At 41.5% G+C, this 20,838-nt stretch overlaps 1 protein-coding gene and 1 long non-coding RNA gene across 7 annotated transcripts in view; one reads left to right on the top strand and one right to left on the bottom strand.

Moving 5' to 3' along the window:
- On the bottom strand, positions 1-7,509 carry LOC308671702 (prolactin-releasing peptide receptor-like; the record flags this gene model as incomplete). The annotated part of the gene is made up of 2 exons (XM_081334101.1): positions 5,838-7,509; positions 1-634 (listed from the first exon to the last, which is right to left on the bottom strand). The coding sequence occupies exons 1-2, from the start codon at positions 6,254-6,256 to the stop codon at positions 1-3; spliced, it is 1,053 nt and encodes a 350-aa protein (XP_081190227.1). The 5' UTR covers positions 6,257-7,509.
- The window catches only part of LOC308671703, a 25,186-nt gene continuing 8,350 nt past the window's right edge, over positions 4,003-20,838 (top strand). The window contains exons 1-5 of one of the 6 annotated variants that reach the window (XR_014027273.1): positions 4,003-4,016; positions 11,257-11,445; positions 13,714-13,864; positions 13,976-14,061; positions 14,701-14,951. This is a non-coding gene — a long non-coding RNA (uncharacterized lncRNA). Of the gene's footprint in view, positions 4,017-10,879; positions 11,446-12,693; positions 13,136-13,496; positions 13,629-13,697; positions 13,865-13,975; positions 14,062-14,700; positions 14,952-20,838 lie in introns of those variants that run through there. The other 5 variants (XR_014027276.1, XR_014027277.1, XR_014027274.1 and 2 more) reach the window with 5 other exon arrangements.

Genomic DNA, 20,838 nt, shown 5'->3' on the forward strand with positions numbered 1-20,838 from the left:
CTAAAGCATAACGCTGACTGCCACACAATTATTGGCGGGGATTATTTTCTTCTTGAAGGTGAACATTTCTTTCAACTCACTTCGGAAGCGATCATGCAACCAGGCGTAAAGGAAAGGATTATAGCAGGAGGAGCTCATGGCAAACCAGTGGCAGAGCAGTTGCAACAGAAGGAAGTATTCTTTGTTGATGAGCTTGATATCGATTTCACGGATGATGTTGAAGACATGAATGGGGAGCCAGCAGACGGCGAAAGCAGCCACCACGAACACCAAGAGGCGGAAGATCTTCCTTCTTCTGAGGCGGTCAAACTCTGCCTGGCTTTGTGTCGGATGACCTGGAACGACACGGTTCTTCAGCTTGATGGTGATGCAGATGTAGGAGAGTGAGACTGCTGAAAGAGGCAGGATGTAGGTGATGATCAAGGTGCTGAAAGCATAGGCCAGGCGCTCCCTCTCCTCTCCTATCCAGAACTCCTCGCAGATGGCAAAGCCTTCTTTTTGGAACTCCACATGGTAGGTGTGGGCAACAGCGGGAGCCACCAGGGCACACGAGAGCAGCCAGATCCCACCAATGACATAGATACATGTCGTAAATGAGATGCGTCTCTTCAGGAGATGCAGAGTGGTGTAATATCTGAGGGAGCAGAACGACAGAGTTACAGGATAACAAGAGTTGAAAGGGACCTTGTAGGTCTTCTAATCCAGACATGACAAACACAAGACCCGGGGGCCGGATCCGGCCCGCAAAGTGGTTTCATGTGGCCCGCGAAGCCATCCTGGAAACAGTGAGGGAACGGCCCCCACTGCCATGGCCCTGGCCCAGAGACCCTCCTTCTGCCAGAGACCCTCAGATCTGTCCCACTCCTGCCCAGGCCCCCATAGGCACCCTTGATGCCAACGATGTAGAGCTGGCCATGCCCACCCAGTAGGCCACACGCACTCTAGCCACGCCTACCCAGTAGGCCACGCCCACCCTGGCCATACCCACCCGGCCCCTTGGCAACCGCAATGCTGATGCTTGACACCCCTGTTCTAATACAACTCTTTGCTTAAACAGGAAAGCCTTCCTTACCATCTCAGACAAATGGTTGTCTAACCTCCAGTGTTGGAGCACCCACGACCTCTGAAGGCAGGCTGTTCCACTGATGAATTGTTCTAACTGTCAGGCCATTTCCCCTTAATTCTAGGTTGGTTCTTTCCTTGATTAATTTTCATTCATCCATTCATCCATTGACCCTTCTCTTGCTCCTTTCTCTGCTCTTTTTATGGAATTCTTTCTGGCTTCTCAATCATACCCTAACCACAGCGCTCTCTGTCAAATCTTTTAGGAAAAATACATCTTATGTAAACATGTTAAAAAAATAGAAAAATTAAAACCAGAGGACAACATCCAAGATAAATTTCAAGGACAGTAATAATTAAGGCAAGAAAATGCAGCGTAAAAAGCAATGGTGTTTCTTCTGGTCATCATCATTATCACTGTTGTCATTTTTCTGTTGCATTAGGATTAATAATGTTTATTATACACATAATAATAACAGGAACTTTCCTAGGTGCCTGGTGCATATTCAAGACACAGTAATCTTAATATATGCAGTAATCAATAAAAGAGCAAATGCAATCCACGGGGCAGGTAGACCCAGGAGAACAACAACTGTTATTCCCCAACATCTTTTTACTTTTAATTTAATTTAATTTACTACTTCTGTAATAAATGGTTGTCTTTCCAATCAGTGCGCATTGTTATTCCTAGCGAAACACTTAGCACTTTGGTGAATACAAATATTGATTGATGGCTAACAACTCTGTGCTCACTTCCCCCTCGGATTCATGTCTAAACACAAATGTCTTCTCACATCACAAAAATGAATTGCTAGTGCCTCCAGTTTCTATGCTCAGCATTGTTCTACGTTTTACTGCTGCTCCTCTGGCAGTTCTATATTGGGGCTTAATTTCTAAAGAAGCATTTGCTGCTTCTCCCATCCCAATAATACCACCAGGGTCAGAAATATAATCAAAATAATTTGCATTTGCAAGCCCTTGGTTATAATCTGGGATTAACTGATGCTCATCTCGATTCCTCTCAGACCTGCATCCTTCTCTGGGATAGCCATCAAAGTCCAGGGTTTTAACTATGGTCTTTCAAGTTTCTTTGATGGTATTCAGAAGTGCAACCTTACCAGTGACTAGCTGTATCTAGCCTTGCATGCTCTCCATTGAGAAGCGAGTGGACTAAATAATCTCCAAGCTCCCATTGTTATGATTTATTGATTTAGCGTGTGCTCTTCAAAGGAAGAGTGAGGTTGCACACTAAATAAAAAGTATCCTGGGCTTTACTCCAGTATAAGTGTGCATAAGATTGTAACACTTAGCTGCCCCCAGAGTGTCACTTGCCCCATTTTCCCCTTGGGGAGTTGAATCCTTCTGCTATTTGCTTCAGTGTTTGATCTTGTCACTAGACCAATAACCATCAACCAAAGAAAATTCCAGGCTGGTCCACAGAAGCCAGCAAAACCTTCAGGGTGCCTAACATGGATTTATTTATTTTTTATTTTTTTTATATCCCGCCCTTCTCCAAAGACTCAGGGCAGCTTACAAGCTTAGCAGTAGCCTTCATTCTATGTATATGCCTGCTTATTAAGGCTTTCACACACACCCCAGCGGCATTATTACAAAGTCAGCTTAATTGCCCCCAACAATCTGGGTCCTCATTTTACCTACCTCAGAAGGATGGAAGGCTGAGTCAACCTTGAGCCTGGTGGGACTCGAACCTGCACTAATTGCAGGCAGCTGGTGTTACTTAAGGAGGCATTAGCCCACTGCTCCACCAAGGCATTCTTCTCTTCCCCTAGCTCTTGCTTTGATTTAATTTACATTCTGTTTCTGTTGGGTTTAATTAAATAAGAGAGGCATGTCCCAAGGTAAAACACATCCCCGAATGTTCTCAATCCTTGGGAGTTGCCAATTATCCCATCCTCATCACAGAATAAAATAACGGGGACAACCTATTGTGGATGAATGAATCACAGAGGCTTTTTATTTCTTTTCAGGTGATCAATTATGCCATACACAGCAGGTTCTTCCTGGTCTCTCTCAAAGCCTGCCAAGAAACCCAAGCCCTCCTCTAGCTCTGACTTTAAAAAAAAAATACATGCCAAACCTTTCTAGAGCCTGATTTTCTGAGATAAAGGCGGTTCCCCACTGCTGAGCTCTTGGCAGAAGCTGACATTGTCACAAGAGTTGCTGTCCCATTGCCAGTTTCTGACCTGCTTAATGGCCTCTGTTCCCAGTCACTGCCAGTTCTCTTAACTTTCTTCCAAGGTTGCAAAGTTTAAACAGGTATTTTATACTTTGCAGACGTCTTTGGACAATATCGGAATAAAAGGGAAAACGCTCCCGCCTGGGAGACTCTGCTAAATGAAAATTGGCTTCCTTCTCTACAAGGTAGTCCCAGAGCAGAGGAAACCCATCACCAAACATTCAGGGTCCGCCAAAATTTATGTATATCCTAACCAGTGCCATCTGTTGCCGCTTCAAAAAATGATCCGTAGAGATCAAGGATGCTCACTAACGTACCCACCACCGTTTCAAAGGCCACAAAGAATTCTTTTCATTAATTGCGTTTTGTTCCTCTGTTCCTCTTGTGCTGCAGTCAACAGCTTATTTGAGAATGGGAGCTATCAATCAGGAATGATCACTGTCTGCATTCTGATATCGAATTATGAACCTAATCTCCATGGCAAGACACTCCTTGAGAATGGAGGGAATACTGGGGGGGGGGAACCCTACTCAGAGAACATTTATCTGGTTATGGAGGATTTTCTCTATGGGCAGTGACCAATACAGCAACATTTTCCCTTTTATTCCCTGTAGGCCCTCTACTGAAGAAGCTTCTCCATCTGAAGAGCAGTCAAACCACAGCTGTTTATGAAATATATTCTTTTGATGGATACAGAGTGGAGAGCCTGGGGATTTCTCGGCTTTGAGTTCTCTAAAGGAAAAGGAGATTAAAAAAGGTAAGATTTTCTTTTCTCTCTTATCTACTATTTCACTGAGCCACCACATGTGCCACTTACAAAGGCCAACCGAAGTGGAACATGGTGCACGTATGGGCACCTGGATTAAATCCAGGGGAATGCATGGCCAAGAATCGGATGTAATCTAGTTTTGTCCTGTTATGGACGTGACAAACACATGAGTCTGGAAAGTTTGAGGAGCTGGCCCTTATTTTCCTACAGCAGGGGCTGTAGATATCAGTAGATCTCTTATACAATTTGGCCCACTGTTTTCAATCGACATGGTTTGCAACGTGGTCCAGGGTACCATGAACCCTCTAAAAGCCCAAGCAGAGACTCTCCAGAAGCCTTCAGAGATTGCCCTAGAATTGTGGCTTCCAGATATGCAATGATTATGTTATATTTTAACTGTTTATTTAGTGCCCTCAGCTTCAACTTTTTTGTCTTGGGTCTTATCTACTTTTTGGAATGCATCCCACTCCTTTTGGATGTGCTGCTCAATGTATTAGCAGGAATTGCCAGAGTTACAACAAGCTGCACCTCCAACCTTTGCAAGGACTATGTTGCTATGGAAATGTTCCATCGCCCACTCCAAGTTCCAAACAGTTTCTACGTTTGTCTGGCTTTCCAAAGGCAACAGCTGCACTTGATGACTATGGCACCAATTTCTTTCTCTGTGGCAAATAATAAGATATCACATTATTAATTGAAGAACAGGGACAATTCCCATTGCAGTGAGAGCCCAACTGTCTCTGTGATCCTTCCTTGGACCAGGCTGTGAAAAGGATAAGCAGAGCAAATGAATCTAAATCTCTGGTTAGAGTCACTCGCTCAGCCCACCTATGGAGGACAGAGGGTGTAAAAATTAACTTATTTACCAAAGCAGTTGGCCGCAAGTTAAAAACATGATGAGAGGTTGGAGAGGAAAGGATGATAAGTGAGGTGTAGAAAAGAGCCTTTTCCTTCGGGAAAGGGCGGTATACAAATCCAATTAAATAAAATAAATAAATAAAAATAAATAATGAGGATCAACCGGTATAATGCTCTTGTGTTTTTAACTCTCTGCTGGAAATACAAGAAGGAAGCACCAGTTTAATCTCCTCCAACTATAAGTTCCTTTCTGGCAGGAATGAAATGAAAACAGTAGGACATTTATAGGACATAAGAAAGAACGCTGACCTGTCATATTGTCCTAAGGAAAGAACCAACATCTAATGTTAAGTACATTCTTGGCAGACAGAGAATCCCAGGATCAAGCCTCACAATTTATGAGTAGGTTTGGGAAGAGTGAGGAACTCTTGATCAACTTCCTGGAGGGCTTCCATCCTTAAGATTAACACAAACATCCCAGCTGCATGACCTCAAGGTGAGCTGCATTTCAACTTAACTAGGGAGTCCAATGACTGAATAAGAGCTCTTCAGTCAATCATGTATTTCACCGTTGACCTGCAGGGCTTCCTCTTAACACAGAACCTAGATTTGCACGTTGTGTTAAGGCATCATTTGCCTAAACGTGGTTCACCAAATGAATTCCAATCTTTCGATTCACACAACACACTACTAGGCCAAAACCAAATAAGGGAAACACACAGCAGGTCAAATGAATCTTAATTCTCTGGTTAACATGCCAAATGCGACAGTTCAGCGAGAAGTGTATGAACCAAGTCTCTCTTTAGACCAGTGTTTCTTAACCCTGACAAGTTGAAGATGTGCGGGCTTCAACTTCCTAAATTTTAGGACTTGACGTCCACACATCTTCCAGCTTGCCAAGGTTGAGAAATACTGCATTAGACTCTTGATTATTAGGAAACATTTTGTTACCTGTCCACAGCAATGGCTGTAAGTGTGAAAACAGACACATAGACGGTCATGGGCTGCATCAGGAACACAAAGTAACACAGGAACTTCCCAAAGATCCACCCCTGGGGGTCGAAAGCATATGCCAGAGTAAAGGGGATGCAGGTTGCACACATCAACATATCTGAGAAGGCCAAGTTTCCAATGAAGAAGTTGGTGACATTGTGCATTTTCTTGGTCTTGCAGATGACATAAAGAAGAAGATAGTTGCCAAAGATGCCGACAAGCACCACCAAGGTGTAGCAGGGGATGATCAGAGGTTTGAAAGACTGGATCAGTTGCACACTAGTAAACTGGGAGCTGAAATTGGAGCTGTTCCTCAGTGCTACCCCAGAGCTGCTGCCATTAAGGAAGCCAGCATTCCAGTAGTTGGTGGATTCCATGAGTCAATCACAATAGAAGCTGGCTTTGACCATAAGTAGAGTAGACAGCGTTTACTTTGGGCTCCATCTCACATTGTCTTGACCTTCTTGGGGATCAATCCAGCTAAGCAGGATTGGTTCTGCTTCAGATATGGGTGGGCTGTAGACCACGCTGACAGGTTGAAAGGAAAATATTCCAGGAGAAGGTAACAGCGGTTCACTTTTCTACTGTGGCACAGTAGATGTGTCCTAAAAGCCACCAAAAATCAGGCTTAACTTGGATGGTATCTTTGACGTTGTTTCACACCAATCAGATATGGAAAAACAAGATATCTATTAAATGCAACGGGTGCTGGATTTTAACCTGGTTCAAGTTATCTATGTTTCAGAAAATTCCTTCTGTCCTGATGCACTCCCGTATTCATGGGCCATCTTTTGAAGGACTTGTTTTTGAAGCTGCCAAAGAAATGCTCTCAGAGGCCATGAGTTGGAGTCCTTTCAGCTCATTAGGCCTCCCCTGCCTTTTAACGCCCTCCCCATTTTCCTCTGAGTAGCTTCCGTAGGCTCCTCCGTAACTTTACTCTTTCATCTCAAGATCACAACCTCCTTGTTTACTTTTTCAAGGGAAGGATTTTGCTGCAGGGTGCTTGAAAACAGCAATTTTTTTATTAAAAAAAAGGAAGAAGAAAAGGGAGAGAGAGATTTAGAATGACAGGGAATCTAGTAAACAGCTTTCCCTAAAGACTGACAAACTGAAAAATAAGTTAGCAACATGCCAGGCTCCGAACTGCTCTGATCAAAGCTGACAGAGCTGTGTTGCGAAGTAAGGGTGGCTTGAAATATTCAGCAATACATACTGTACATACATACATACGTGCACAATTAATTAATTAAATAAAAATGCTTTTCTAAAAATAGGAGAAAGGAAAATAGGAGTAGGAAGGTGTGTTGGATATGTTCATCGCCTTGAGTCATTTGTAAAAAATAATAAGGGTGGCACAGTGTTTAAGACACTGGAAAGCCAGCAGCCCAGGTTCAAGACCCAACTGCTACACAATGGGCTGAGCTGTGATCCTCCCCTCAGCTCCTGCCAAAGCATGCAAATGCAAGTAGATAAATAGGCACCACTTTGAAGAGAAGGTAACAGCGCTCGGTGACATCATGCTGACCACGTGACCATGGAAATGTCTTTGGACAGAGCTGGCTCAATGGACTTGAAAGGAAGAAGATGAACACCACCCCCTGTAGTTGGCAAAGACTAGCGGAGTAAAATCCTTTACCTTACAAATAAATTGATAAATAAATGAAATACATAAAAATATAGGATACTATCTCCAATTTTCCCAGTGTTTTTTTTGTTAAATGAACCATGCAATTAAGAGGCCCCCCTTTTTTGCCTATGCAATATCTGGCACATATGGGAAGCAAGAGTGTTGCTAATGTTCAGCTATGAAATACGAAATATACTCCGGCATGAGCTGTTATTAACCTCGGTCACAGATCCATCTGGAATCCTGAAGCAGATAGGGCCAGTTCAGAGAGATCATGTGGGTGTCTGAACTACTGAGTAGGAATCTCCTTAAGAGTTTCACGAGTATTTCAGAGCATTAGAGAGCTAGAGAAATCCAGAGGGTGACCAAACTCAAACCCTGCACTGTTGTCTGTTTAATCATGGCTTGTGGAATCAATTGCTGGCTTTATATGGAAACTAGGTCAGGATCAACCAAGTCAAACCTCTTGTAGCATTTTGAGCAAACTAGATCAATTTGTCTGAAAAATCCCTATGAGTTAAATTTTGTTCTTCCATAAATAGAAGATACCAGCTGGGGGAGGGCAAGAAAGAAAAGAAAATGAATCTATCCAGCTTCTATTAGCAGGGACATCCAATTAACACTGTTTAGAGGAGATGCTAAGTGTTCTATAATGGTTGGCTCTCAGTTCTGCTTTTGATTTTTCGTTAATTTTTCATCCGAGCACAAATGTTTGAAGAACTTTGGCAGAGCCATTGAGTTCCTTTTCCTAAAATCAGTTTTCTATACCTGTTCAGGTCTGTTTGTTCTAGTGATAGGAAATCCACATAAAGGAATGTAATTAGACATAGGAGCTGGGTAAGGAAAAATAAGGCAAAATTATACTCCATTTCTTTCTTTATGGAATTCATGAACTTCCTCCATCTGTTCAGACTTTAGGAAATATAGAGATACTGATGACAAACCCATGAATACCTCATTTTGCCTGAAAGCAACCACTTAGGGCTGGCTAAGTATTTCAGACTGAAGATCGTAGTTTTCTATTTGAATGGGTTTTTCCCCCCAAAATGTAGGGTTTAGGATATTTAAATTAAACATTAAATCTAAAGTAGTTTGTTATACTACAGTTTTATTATTCCTTCTGTATTCAGAAATATCCTTATAACTTTCCAATTTTAAAACAAAGTATTTCTCAATCTTGGCAACTTTAAGATGTGTGGACTTCAGCTCCTAGAATTCCAAGCATGGTGGCTGGGGAATTCTGGGAATTGAAGTCCATACATGTTGACTGGAGAGTTGTGGGAGCTGAAGTTAAGATTCAGCAACAATTTAGGCGTCCTCCTGGACTCACGACTCAGTTTTGAAGATCATATTGGAGTCGTGGCCAGGGGGGCATTTGCCGAGGTTCGCCTGGTGCGCCAGTTGCGCCCCTATCTGGACCGAGATGCCCTACGTACGGTCACTCATGCACTCGTTACCTCTCGGATAGATTACTGCAATGCTCTCTACATGGGGCTGCCCTTGAAGACCACCCGGAGGCTCCAGCTGGTGCAGAATGCGGCCGCGCAGGTAGTGATGGGAGCATCCCGATACTCCCATATTACACCCCTCCTGCATGAGCTGCATTGGTTACCGGTTGTCTTCCGGGTGAGATTTAAGGTGCTGGTACTTACCTTTAAAGCCCTACATGGCTTAGGCCCGGGATATCTGCAGGACCGTCTGCTGCCGGGGACGACTTCCCATCGCCCAGTGTGCTCACACAGAGAGGGCCTCCTCAGGGTGCCGTCGGCTAGACAATGTCGGCTGGCGACCCCCAGAGGGAGAACCTTCTCTGTGGGAGCGCCAGCCCTGTGGAACCAACTCCCCCTTGAGCTCCAGATGGCCCCGGATCTCCAGTCCTTTCGCCGCGACCTCAAAACTTTCCTTTTTCATCAGGCTGACCTGGATTGACGATGGGTTTTTAAAATGTTTTAATTTTTCATTGTTTAGTAAATTTATTTTGGGGCTGTTTATTTAATTTCTTTTAACTTTTGTATTGTTGTTTTTATTGTTGTTAGCCGCCCTGAGTCCTTCGGGAGATAGGGCGGCATATAAGTCCCAAAAATAAATAAATAAATAAATAAATAAACAATTTGTGGGTTAGTCACCATGGAATCTGCAAAGATCTACACACCACAGAATGAATGGGAAGGCTGCTGAACTGAATGATCCCCTTTGAGAGTCATTAATGAAATAAAACACATTGTCATCTTAATGTCCAAGAGCCGTGGTGAATGCAGCATTGCAGGCTGTTCGAATCTCATTGGCTCAAGGTTGACTCAGGCTTCCATCCTTCCGAGGTTGGTAAAATCAGGACCGAGATTGTTGTGTGCAATACGCTGACTCTGTAAACCACTTAGGGCTGTAAAGCACTGTGAAGTGGTGTATAAGTCTATTTGCTGTTGCTACGGCTATCTTAAGTCCACTAAAGTTGACCATCTAAAATTGTCTAACAATACACTGCAGATTAGGAAGATATATTTTAAGCATCTACTTTTCTAGGTTTGTTTTAGAGGTCTTTTGTTTATCTAGGCAAGGGGAACTGGTACCACTTAATCATGCAACATTCAAAACATTTGAAACACATATGGGGTTATATGAACGTATGAAATGTACCTGTAAGTTTTTAATCAAATAGGATTTCAACCAGAGAATTTCAGGAAGGAGGTAATTGAAAGAACCTATAAAAATGTTAATTACACCTGTGAGCTATCACTGGAAGGTAGTATATTTTCCCCCTGATAAATGACATGGATTTCTTTCCTGTATATAAGTCCTATAAAATATAGCAGAGTGTCTGGAATGGAGCGGCTGTTAAGAATTAGCACTTTTGAAGCTTAACAAGGGTACACAGAAGATACATTCCCTGAGCTCGGTAAATTAAATTCTAAGTAAATATAACTTGCAATGGAGGCTAAAGATCTTTTTCTCAAAGGTAAGCCCTACTGTTTTAATTAAGATTCCTTTCCTTTCAGGTTCTGCCCAGCCAAACTCGTAAAAATGCTCCAGAAAACAGAATGCAAGCAAAAATCTTGCTTTTAGCTTATGTTCCTTTTATCCATTTCCTTCTCTCTCTTTTGAAATAATGTCGTTTCTGGATCATGTTTCGGAAATTTACGGTATTCTTTTGTCAACAAAATGCTAAAAGAAGAGCTCTTCCTTCAAAAGCTGACTCAAAATCTTCACCGTACTTAAGAGATTCCCTTTTACTTAGTACTTGGCTAACAAGCTGATCAGCATCTAAATATCAATGAGATGTTTACTGACCTTTATAATAATTCAGGATGGGAAGCAAACTGAAGATGCCACGAGCAAAGGATCGGAATAACAGAAGCCGCGCATATCAGGAAGAGACAGAGAACATGCAGGTTGCATCCTGAGATACAATTTTCCAACTATGTACATTTCAGCTTAGTAGCTGAAGTTCTAGGATAGCTTTCAGCTTGCTACTACCCTCTGCTGGTTACTCTTGCTTTAACTTTTTTTTCCAGCAGAATTGTGTTAACTTGTTGCAACAAAAATAACAGAGACCTGGTTCACATAATAATCCGTTAGTTATGGCCGTGCAAACTGCAGCCTATTCATAAATTAATTTTTCTATGTGCATAAAGGAATATTTTTTTAAAATTTTCATTTGGTTTGTTTTTGTTCACCGTTCTTATGTCTTCTTCTTCTTGTGCCATATTCATTATCGGACGTTGGCGATCATGTTGGCGATCCTATTTTTATCAGAGAGCCACACGAAAAAGGTGCTGAGTTTTGTCCAAACCAATCCCTTAGATTTTGAAGCCATGATGTTCTTCTTCAACCTGGACCTCATTCTTCTGTAGGACAACTATATCGGAGGTGCAAAACTCTGGATAACCAGGAGAGGACCACAAAGGCAGAGAGGAAATATCAAATCTTTGCTGCCATCTACTGGTTGGTAATATTTCTGTACTCCCGATATTGTAGCCATATTCTTGGTTTATTTTAAATCTGGGGATCAAGTAAGATCATAAGAGATCGTTCTTGGGTTTGAAAAGAAATGCATTGAGATAGTTTGACCATCTAGGGCAGAGGTCCCCAACATTTTAGGCACCAGGGACCGGTTCCTTGGAGAGAGATTTTTCCACGGACCGGAGGATTTGTGGGGGTTTTTTGCTGCCTGCATCCCGCAGATGGGGCTTTGCTTGTTTGTGCGGACCGGTTGCTGGCATGCTGCAACCCAGTACAGGTCCACAGACCCTGGGGTTGGAGACCCCTGATCTAGGGAGAATGAGGAGTGAATGACAAAATATATATATATATGGTTAAGGAAACACAGCATTTGGGATTTTTTTCCTCCATAAATTGTGGTAAATCAAACAATGGAAACGAGCTAGCCTTGTGGCAGCTGAAAGATAAACACATTTAGTGTAAATAAACTCTGATGGATTAGAGCTGGCTGCTGCATGGAGTTACGAGTGAACATGCCTAATGGGATTAAATTGGGGCTTAGTCATGCTTAGAAGCATGGAACCAATCATTTCCATGAAAGTCTTTAAAGCAGAGCCCTGATGTGTGAGCAGGTGTTGTTGTAAAGAAAGCAGGGAACAAAGACGAATGAATGGAAACAGGGAAGGGGAGAGGTGCAATTACTGACTGTGAGCATTAACAAAAGAACCTCATTGTGTCTGTGTATCTTTCTTCCTAAGGACTTGCACCCTACATCTGATAAAGCAGACTGTGAGTCATGAAAGGTTAATGAGGAGTTGATCTTTAATGTGCCACAAGATGGTTTTGCTACAAAGGTTGTGGAAATTGCCCTTTTGGAAGCTGTTGGCCAAGGGAATGCCAACACTAGGGCAGGTGGTTACAGAAAATCATCCCAGTATTGCAGGAGTCAAATAATTGCTTTAAAAATTGCCAAATGCATCCCTCTCAGTTCTAATTCTGAAATAGATATGTATTCATTAGGTGTAGATTATTCATCATCTTTTAAGTGAGGCTACCATCTGGCTTTCAGACAGATTTTTTGACAGACAAGTAGTACTTCTCTTCTAGACAGATGCTCATCGTAAGTGATACGCAGGCACAAGAGTCGACTGAGCACCCTGGACATTAGCAGAATCCCGTGATGACACCTCATGTTTCCTCCACTGTTGCTTCAGTGGATTTTGGCTGCGGGAAAACAAAACAAGACTGGAAGAACTGTTGAAATTTGTGTTTATCACTCTGGTTTTCTCTTAAAGTTGTGTTTGTACTCAGTGGACCAAGGCTGAAGACTCTTGAGTTTTCTCATGTGTTGAAATAACTGTCAAGGGTGCTGATGCACTTAATTCAATTTATGCAACATGTTTCCTGAGACCTGTCATGGGTACCAAGTGCTTGAGAGATGATCTTTATTGGGACTAATTGAATGAAGTGGCCCATTTTGCTAATTAATCCCTCCCCCCCTTCCTTTCCCTGCAAAGTTCTTCAGCATGGTATCTGTAATTAAGCATGCATCCTTCTCCAGCTTTCTTCATCCCAGTGGACTGTGGTACCATTTCCAAGGAGTAGTTGAATATTCATGCCAGCAAAAAGGACCTCCATCATAATGTGGGAATACCACACATGATGCGTTCTACAAGCAACCAGTTAGTATACGGTACTGGGTTCAGATATTTCACCAAATCTTAATGTGATTGGTTTGGTTTGGGGCTTGGTGGGAATATGTGAATGGGACAGTAAAAAAAAGATGGACTAGTTTTAGGACACTAAACTGCTATTTAATTCTGCAATTAAACTATGGGCAGTTGTAATTTCATGTCATGTGAGAATGGGGATGCATGGTTTTGTAATTTCCTGACTTCTGATGTGTTCTAGTTCTTATTTTAGTCTATAGCCAATTCTAAGGGAGGAATGGAACAGCAGGTAGAAAGGGGAAAGCATCTGAAGCAGAAGCTGACTAAATTAGCCATGATTGTTTTATTCATCTATAAAATGGACTTTGGCTTTGTCTGGTGCAGAAACTATGGTTGCAGAGATTGGGAATCTGAGGAACGTAAAGGTTATTGAATTCCAACTGCCAGCACCCCTGACTTTTTGACATGCGACTATCATTCTGTTGCTAGTTGAAATTCAGTAATATCTGGAAAGCTGTAAGTTCTCTACTCTGCTCACTGTATTGTGTGAACAGTCAAAACACTTTTCTTTTTAAATGATGTTAGGTTTGTTGGCTTTCAGTCATCCTCAGCAGCAGCGGGAAGACCACAGAATTGGAAGGGGCCCTGAAAGCCTTCTATTCCAACCCTTGCTCAAGCAGAAAACCCTGTACTATTTCAGACAAGCGGTTGTCCAATCTCTTCTTTAAAACCTCCGGCCACAACTTCTGAAGGCAAGCTATTCCACTGATCGATTGTTCTCACTGTCAAGAAATTTCTCCTTGTTTGTAGGTTGGTTCTCTCTTTGATTTGTTTCCATCTGTTGCTCCTCGTTCTGCCTTCAGGTCTTTGGAGAAGATGAAAATTATGGTCCAAAACATTTGTGGATGCCCAAGTTTGGAAAGATTGGTTCCTCCGGGTGAGATTCAAGGTACTGGTGATGACCTATAAAGCCCTAAATGGCATGGGTCCGGATTATCTCAGGGAGCACCTGCTGCCAGCATCAGCCTCCCAGCGTCCTGTGCGCTCCCAAAGGGAGGGCCTCCTTAGGGTTCCGCCGGTTAGGGAATGCCGACGGATTGGTTCCAAGGGGGAGGGCATTCTCATGCCCTATGGAATGAACTGCCGGTAGAACTTCGGACTGCCCCGGACCTTCGCTCGTTTCGCCAGGACCTTAAAATTTGGTTGTTTGATCTTGCTGGCCTGGACTGAGGGGGATTTAATTTTAATTTTAATTTTAATTTTAATTTTAATTTTAATTTTAATTTTAATTTTAATTTTAATTTTAATTTTAATTAATTTTAATTTTAATTATTTTAATTTTAATTTTAATTTTAATTTTATTTTTAATTTTAATTTTAATTTAATTTGTTTAATTGTGGGCTAGTCTTATTTAATTCTATTTTAAAGTGTACTTATTTGTATTGTTTTAACTCGCCCTGTAATCTGCCCTGAGTCCTTCAGGAATAGGGCGGTATATAAAATCAATTAAATAAATAAATGGTGACCACATGCAGATGGAAGTGCTACTTTCTCAGAAGTGTTTTACAGTTGCTTTCTTTTTTTTCAGAATCCATCTAATGTCCTATCCTTGTGATCTCTCACCAGAGTTCTAACCAAGAGGTAATTCTGATTAGCTCTTTCAGGTTCAGCCAAAGTCGGCTGGGACCTAAATTCTTCATTTGGAGATGCCAGTATTGAGCTGGGGACTTTCTTGGGACATGAATAGTATCTATTGGACCTCTCAGTTGCAACCATATCTTATGAAAGTTGCTTTGGATAAGCCATCAGACTCAAACAAACAAAAAGATTAAACAGTTCTGTAACCCACCCCCCCATGACTATTTAGCAGTAGTTATTTTATCTCGGATGCATATAAGTTGTCCTCATTTAACAACCAGTCACTTAGCAAATGTTTGAAGTTATGAGAAACTCCCCCAAAAGGTCTACTTATGATCCAGATTTGAAGTCCCAACTTCATACTCTCATGGGATTGCATTTTGGGTGCTTAGCAGTGCTCTGCATTTATGGCTGTTTTCAGAATTTATGAATTCTTTTGCCCAAAATTCATGTTTACCTTTGGTTTTGGGCAAAAACCCCCACCCATTGCTGACAATGGGTTTGCTTAATGACTGATATTTATTAATGACTGCAGCATTTGCTTAAAAACCAACATACACACACACACACAAAATCAGAAAATTGGATTGGTCATGTGATGACTCACTTAAATACTTAACGCTCAATTACGGTCGTAAGTCAAGGACTACGTATATGTGATCTGCAAAAAAGTAAGGGTTGTTTTTTCCCCCCTCCAAGCTGTATTTCTTTTGAAGTCGAAGCTGCCTCCAAGCAAGGGAGTTCCAGTGCAGAAAAGCCTATATAATAAAAAAAAGGCAGATTCAATATTGCGTGATCCTTTCCCTTTCATTTGTTCCATTTCTCAAAGGGTGTAAAGCTAATTTGAAATGGAAAGCAACCAAAAGAAGAGAATGAGTTGCTTAGTTGCTCCACCCTACTTAGAGCCTTAGACTTTGTGTATTCCTTTTTGTCATAGAAGAAAGGTTACCGGAATCTGATTGTTTGAGCTTACGAAATTTTGCCAAGTGAATAATATACTTTTCAGTTCTGATGGAATGCTACATCCAGGAAGAAAAATAATTCACAAAATCTTAATGATTTGCTACCCACCTGCTGCTGGGGACAATAATGACTGTCAATTTGTGCTGAGTTATTAACATCCCTGCTTTCCTGCCGTGAAACAGCAGAACAAATTTTTACCTCTTAATGGGATTTTATCTAGCCGATGGCTGAGAGCTGCAGGGGGAACTATTAAGGAGTGCTCGCTGGGGCCGAAGGGGCGCTTTGCAGATGGGGACTCCTTATGCCAGCATTAGTCATGGCTACATTGGGGAGAACAGATCTGTTCTGCCCAGAGCTTGCGTGCAACAGTCACTGTCAGTGACAAATAGCGGAACTGGTGGATCAAAGTCTTGGAACAAGGCTAGCAAGTTGTACCAGTATGAAGGCAAGGAGGACTGTGATTTTTTTTTAAAAAAAAAACTCGATAAGACCACTAGATGGCAACAAAGAGTTTGTGGTATCTCTGTGCTTCCATCTAGTGGTTTGCCTAGATGTATGCTTAGAAACTGTTTTCCACCATCACCTGCAAACAAGTTCTTGGTGTCCTATTTTAACAATGGGAGACCCAGAAGAGACCCTCTGTCTGTTGGCTGGGAGATGGCCAGTGCCCTGCCTTAACAAAATTAATACAACTGGAGAGATTAAGATTGTGGAATGATTGTCTTTGGTCAGGAAGAAGGAGCCATCTTTTGAACTTCAGTAATTCAGCCAGGAGTCTTTTACTCTTTGATTAATTGCAAAGGCAGATTGGCTTTGGGGACTATTCCATGTTCATTCAGTACAAAACTAAACTTAGAATACTTGCTATAACTGTAGGTAGGAATCCTTTTGCTTTCTTGAAGAGGAAAAGAGAAATGCAACATGTCTATGGAGATCCTCAATCATCCAGGTCATTATTGTTCCAAAGATGCTTTTTTTTCAAAAGGCAACTAGTCTTTCTTGGTTTTCCCTTGAAGATGTTTCACTTCTCATTCAAGAAGCTTCTTCAGTTCTGAACTAAAGAAATTTCTTGGATGAGAAGCAAAATGTCTTCAAGGAAAAACAAGGTCCAGTTGCCTTTTGAAAGAAACTTCTTGGGATGAGAAGCAAAATGTCTTCAAGGAAAAACAAAGTCCAGTTGCCTTTTGGAAAAGCATCTCTGGGAGAAATGCAACAGATAAAACTAATAAACCGACAAATAAAGTGGGCAGAGCAAGATAGAGTAAAAGCTCATGTAGGAGCCTTCTAACTCCAGTGCAATTCCATCTTAGTTATCAGGAGATGAAACAGAAATGTATGTAGGCATCAGATGATGATGAGAAATGTCATATCAATAACACTACTTGACTCCTGCATGCCAGGTTAAATGGAGTCTGTGAATACTATCTTTGAGGCAGAAGAAAAAATATAGTTTTGTGAGAAACAAATAGATGTTATTTAATTTCATTCCTCTGGGAAATAGTTAAAAAGGCTGACCCAGAAAATCTGGAGGAGCAAAAGAGGGGATATTACTTTCCCAGCATTTGTTGCAGATTTAATTTTTTTTAAAAAGAGATAAGGCAGAAAGATAGTATCAAGAAGAAAGGCAAAAAATACCAGATGTATTCCATTAAGAAAGTTAAGCTACGCCTCCGACGAGCTCGATTGTGTGGGACTTAATGTAGTTTTCTTGGCAACAGGATGAAAATGGTTTGCCAAATCCCTCATCTAGGTTTTATTTTATTTTTTTGCTATTCAGTCTAGCCTACAATCCTGGTATGCTATCATCCAAGAAGTCCACTTATGGAAGCTGAGTTTGATTAGACACAACTGTAGGTTAAGACACTATATTTGTAGGAGATGATCAGGTTGAGCCTGAGGGATGGGTCAAACGTGTCATAAGTCACGAGTCCCTGTGTGCCTGCAAGATATCTTAAGCCCAGTCCACCATGAATGCCTCTCTTATCTCCTGCTTATTTCCCTTGACTGCTAGTTGGTCAGATTCTTTTAGAGAGCTTAAGCTTGCAATACAACTTTATACTCATTTGAATTGCCTGAATCTCCTAATTTCTCTGGTGCTGGACAATGTTATTCAGCAATGCTTGCCCACATATAATGGGATAATGTATATCCAAACGTTTCCAATCAGAGCTCTACTTAGGTTTTTAACATTGGATAAGGTGATGTAGATGCTGTCAGCTAGCTAGGCATTAAGGCCTTTAATTGAAATTAAATTCTACATTGTAGGAAATGTGACTTGGAGGCATGTTTGGACTGATCGGTCTGAAAAAGTTGGGTAGAGAAACTAGATGCAAATTAACTTGAAAAAAATAGCAGTCCCATTGGGGGTCATAAGTTTTCCAAATGCCACATTTGATTTGCATTTCTGGTGATGCTAATTTGAATAGTGCTGTCTTGAATACCCTAGAGAGACTTTTCTGCATTTCATTGAATTCGTTCAATAAATATTCAGTATTATTAATGCTGTAAGTTAGCTTTGATCTGTCGGTTATTTGATGTGGACATTTCAGCGTTCTGCTCTTATTTTGTGAGCAGCTGGGAAGCTAACAGAGACTGTTACTATGGTATAGGGAGTACAAAGACTGGGTTTGGTCAAATCCACAAATTAATATCTTTAAAATCATACAATATTTGTTATTTATCTTGATATAGCCTCTCTAAATTTGTGTCTCCATTCAAAATATGCTTTATATATAACGTTTCCTGCTAGATTTCTGTTTGAAAGCCTCAGGTACATCCAAACTACTTTCATTTTTAATTCACTTTTAATAGTTTGTTTACACCTAGAGGAATGTTCAATGCAAAGTGAGCTTTCCTCTCAAATGATTAATCTCACCTTTTTATTTCTTAAAACATCTTTCTCGTAACAAAATGATCTTTAAGCTTACAAAAAAGAATCTAAAATTTAAAAAAAATGCAAACTGAAGATACAAATTAAGCAAGAAAAGAGAAAAGTCTACCTCAGATTTTTTACTTATTATTCTTCACTGGTTTACCAATGTACTTGCTATTATAATATATGCAGTAAAATAATATCTTCAATTGTCATCACTGCTGTAATTAATCTTACCTTCTGCTTTAAATAAGAGGTTTCTATGCACCATTTCTTCTTGCACCCAAGCATGGCAGAAACATGCCTTGGCAAAACCTTTTTCTTTCATATCCTTCTGGCATTTCCTTCCATGTCTTCATTTTGCCCCCAAGTTCAGGATATCCTGATTTCTAAGGCAACATCTGAAGCATTACACCAAACTGGTTCTTACTTGTTTTGCCTCTGCCAGTTTTCACGTGACAGTATTCCGGGCACCATATAGTTACATTCATACAGGTAAATCCTCCACTTAACAATCATTCGTTTAGTGACTGAAGTTACAGTGGCACTGGAAAACAGTGACTGATGACCATTTTTCCCACTTAACAACTGTCTCATCAGCCACACGGTCACATGATCAAAATTCAGATGCTTGACTTCACATTTATGAAGGTTGTAGTGTCCCGGTGTTATGTGATCACCTTCTGTAACCTCCTGACGAGCAAAGTCACTGGGAAATTCAGATTCACTTAACAAGCGTGTTGCTAACTTAACAATGCAGTGATTCACTTAATAACTCTGGCAAGAAAGGTCATAAAATGGGGCAAAGTTACCTAACAACTGCCTCGCTTGGCGACAGAAACTTTGGACTCGACTGCAATAGTAAGTCAAAAACTTTGGGTAGATGGCTTTCACAGTCTTCATTTTACATTGGCATCGCTCTGCCTAGATCTGGCAGTGTCAAAATTATCCCAGCATATGCAGAGACATCTCCAAATTGCATACTTTCTGGATGTATGGAATTTGGTTCCCAGGAGTCTTAGCTAGTGGTGGGATTTAGCCAATTCGCACCACTTGGAACCGGTAGCTAGTTTTTTATTGCCCAGGCCTAGAATGGACTTCTGGAAGTGTTATCCACACAGAGGACCGATTGTTCACATATTTGAATTTCACCATTGGTTCTAGTCCTGTCCTAGGAATGAAAATCAGCTGGGTGACTTTGGTCCAATCACCAGGAGACTGAGTTCTAGTCAGTGATGGGATTCAGCTGTTTCGCACCAGTTCGGCAGAGGTAAAGGTAAAGGTAAAGGTTCCCCCGCACATGTGTGCTAGTCATTTCCAACTCTAGGGGCCGGTGCTCATCTCCGTTTCAAAGCCGAAGAGCCAGCGCTTGTCCGAGGACGTCTCCGTGGTCATGTGGCCGGCATGACTAGACGCCAAAGGCGCACGGAACGCTGTTACCTTCCTACTGTAGTGGTCCCTATTTTTCTACTTGCATTTTTACGTGCTTTCGAACTGCTAGGTTGGCAGAAGCTAGGATGAGTAACAGGCGCTCACTCTGCTACGCGGCACTCAGGATTCGACCTGCCAAACAGCCAACCATCTGATCGACAAGCTCAGCGTCCTAACCCACTGAGCCACTGCGTAGCTAATTTTTTGTTGCCCAGGCCTAGAATGGACTTCCGGAAGTGGCATCCACACACAGAGCTGGTTGCTCTCATATTTGAATCCTACTACTGGTCTGAGCTATGTTCCTTCACCTGGGCAATCCTGCAAGGTAAAGCCCACCTAGAAGTCATGGAATAACAGAGTTGGAAGGGACCTTGTAGATCTTCTAGTCCAACCCTCTGCTTAAACAGGAGACCCTATACCATTCCGGATAAGTGATTATCCAATCACTTCTTGAAAACTTCCAGTGATGGAACACCTACACCTTCATATTTGAATGCCCCAGGTAACAGAAGGTTGATGGCAGCAACACTTCCCAGTCAGTCAAGATGGGCCATCAAAGTGCTGATCAGTCTAAGTAAGTCAAGACTGCACTAAGGAAAATGAAAGAATACATCCATTTGTGAATAGAACCTGAAACAATCTAATGCCTCTTGGGGGACAACAGAATGGAAAGATGTCCATATTGGATTAACTCAGCTGCTGCTGTTCCTACCCAGATGAATGGGGAAAATGTCAATTTTTCAGTGAGACTAATACTTCAGGATTAGAATATTGGCTTTCCATGCATGTCAACCCATTTCTATATTGCTATCAAGGGGGGGG

Source organism: Vipera berus (genome assembly GCF_964194415.1).
Source record: "Vipera berus genome assembly, chromosome: 8".
NCBI lineage: Eukaryota > Metazoa > Chordata > Lepidosauria > Squamata > Viperidae > Vipera > Vipera berus.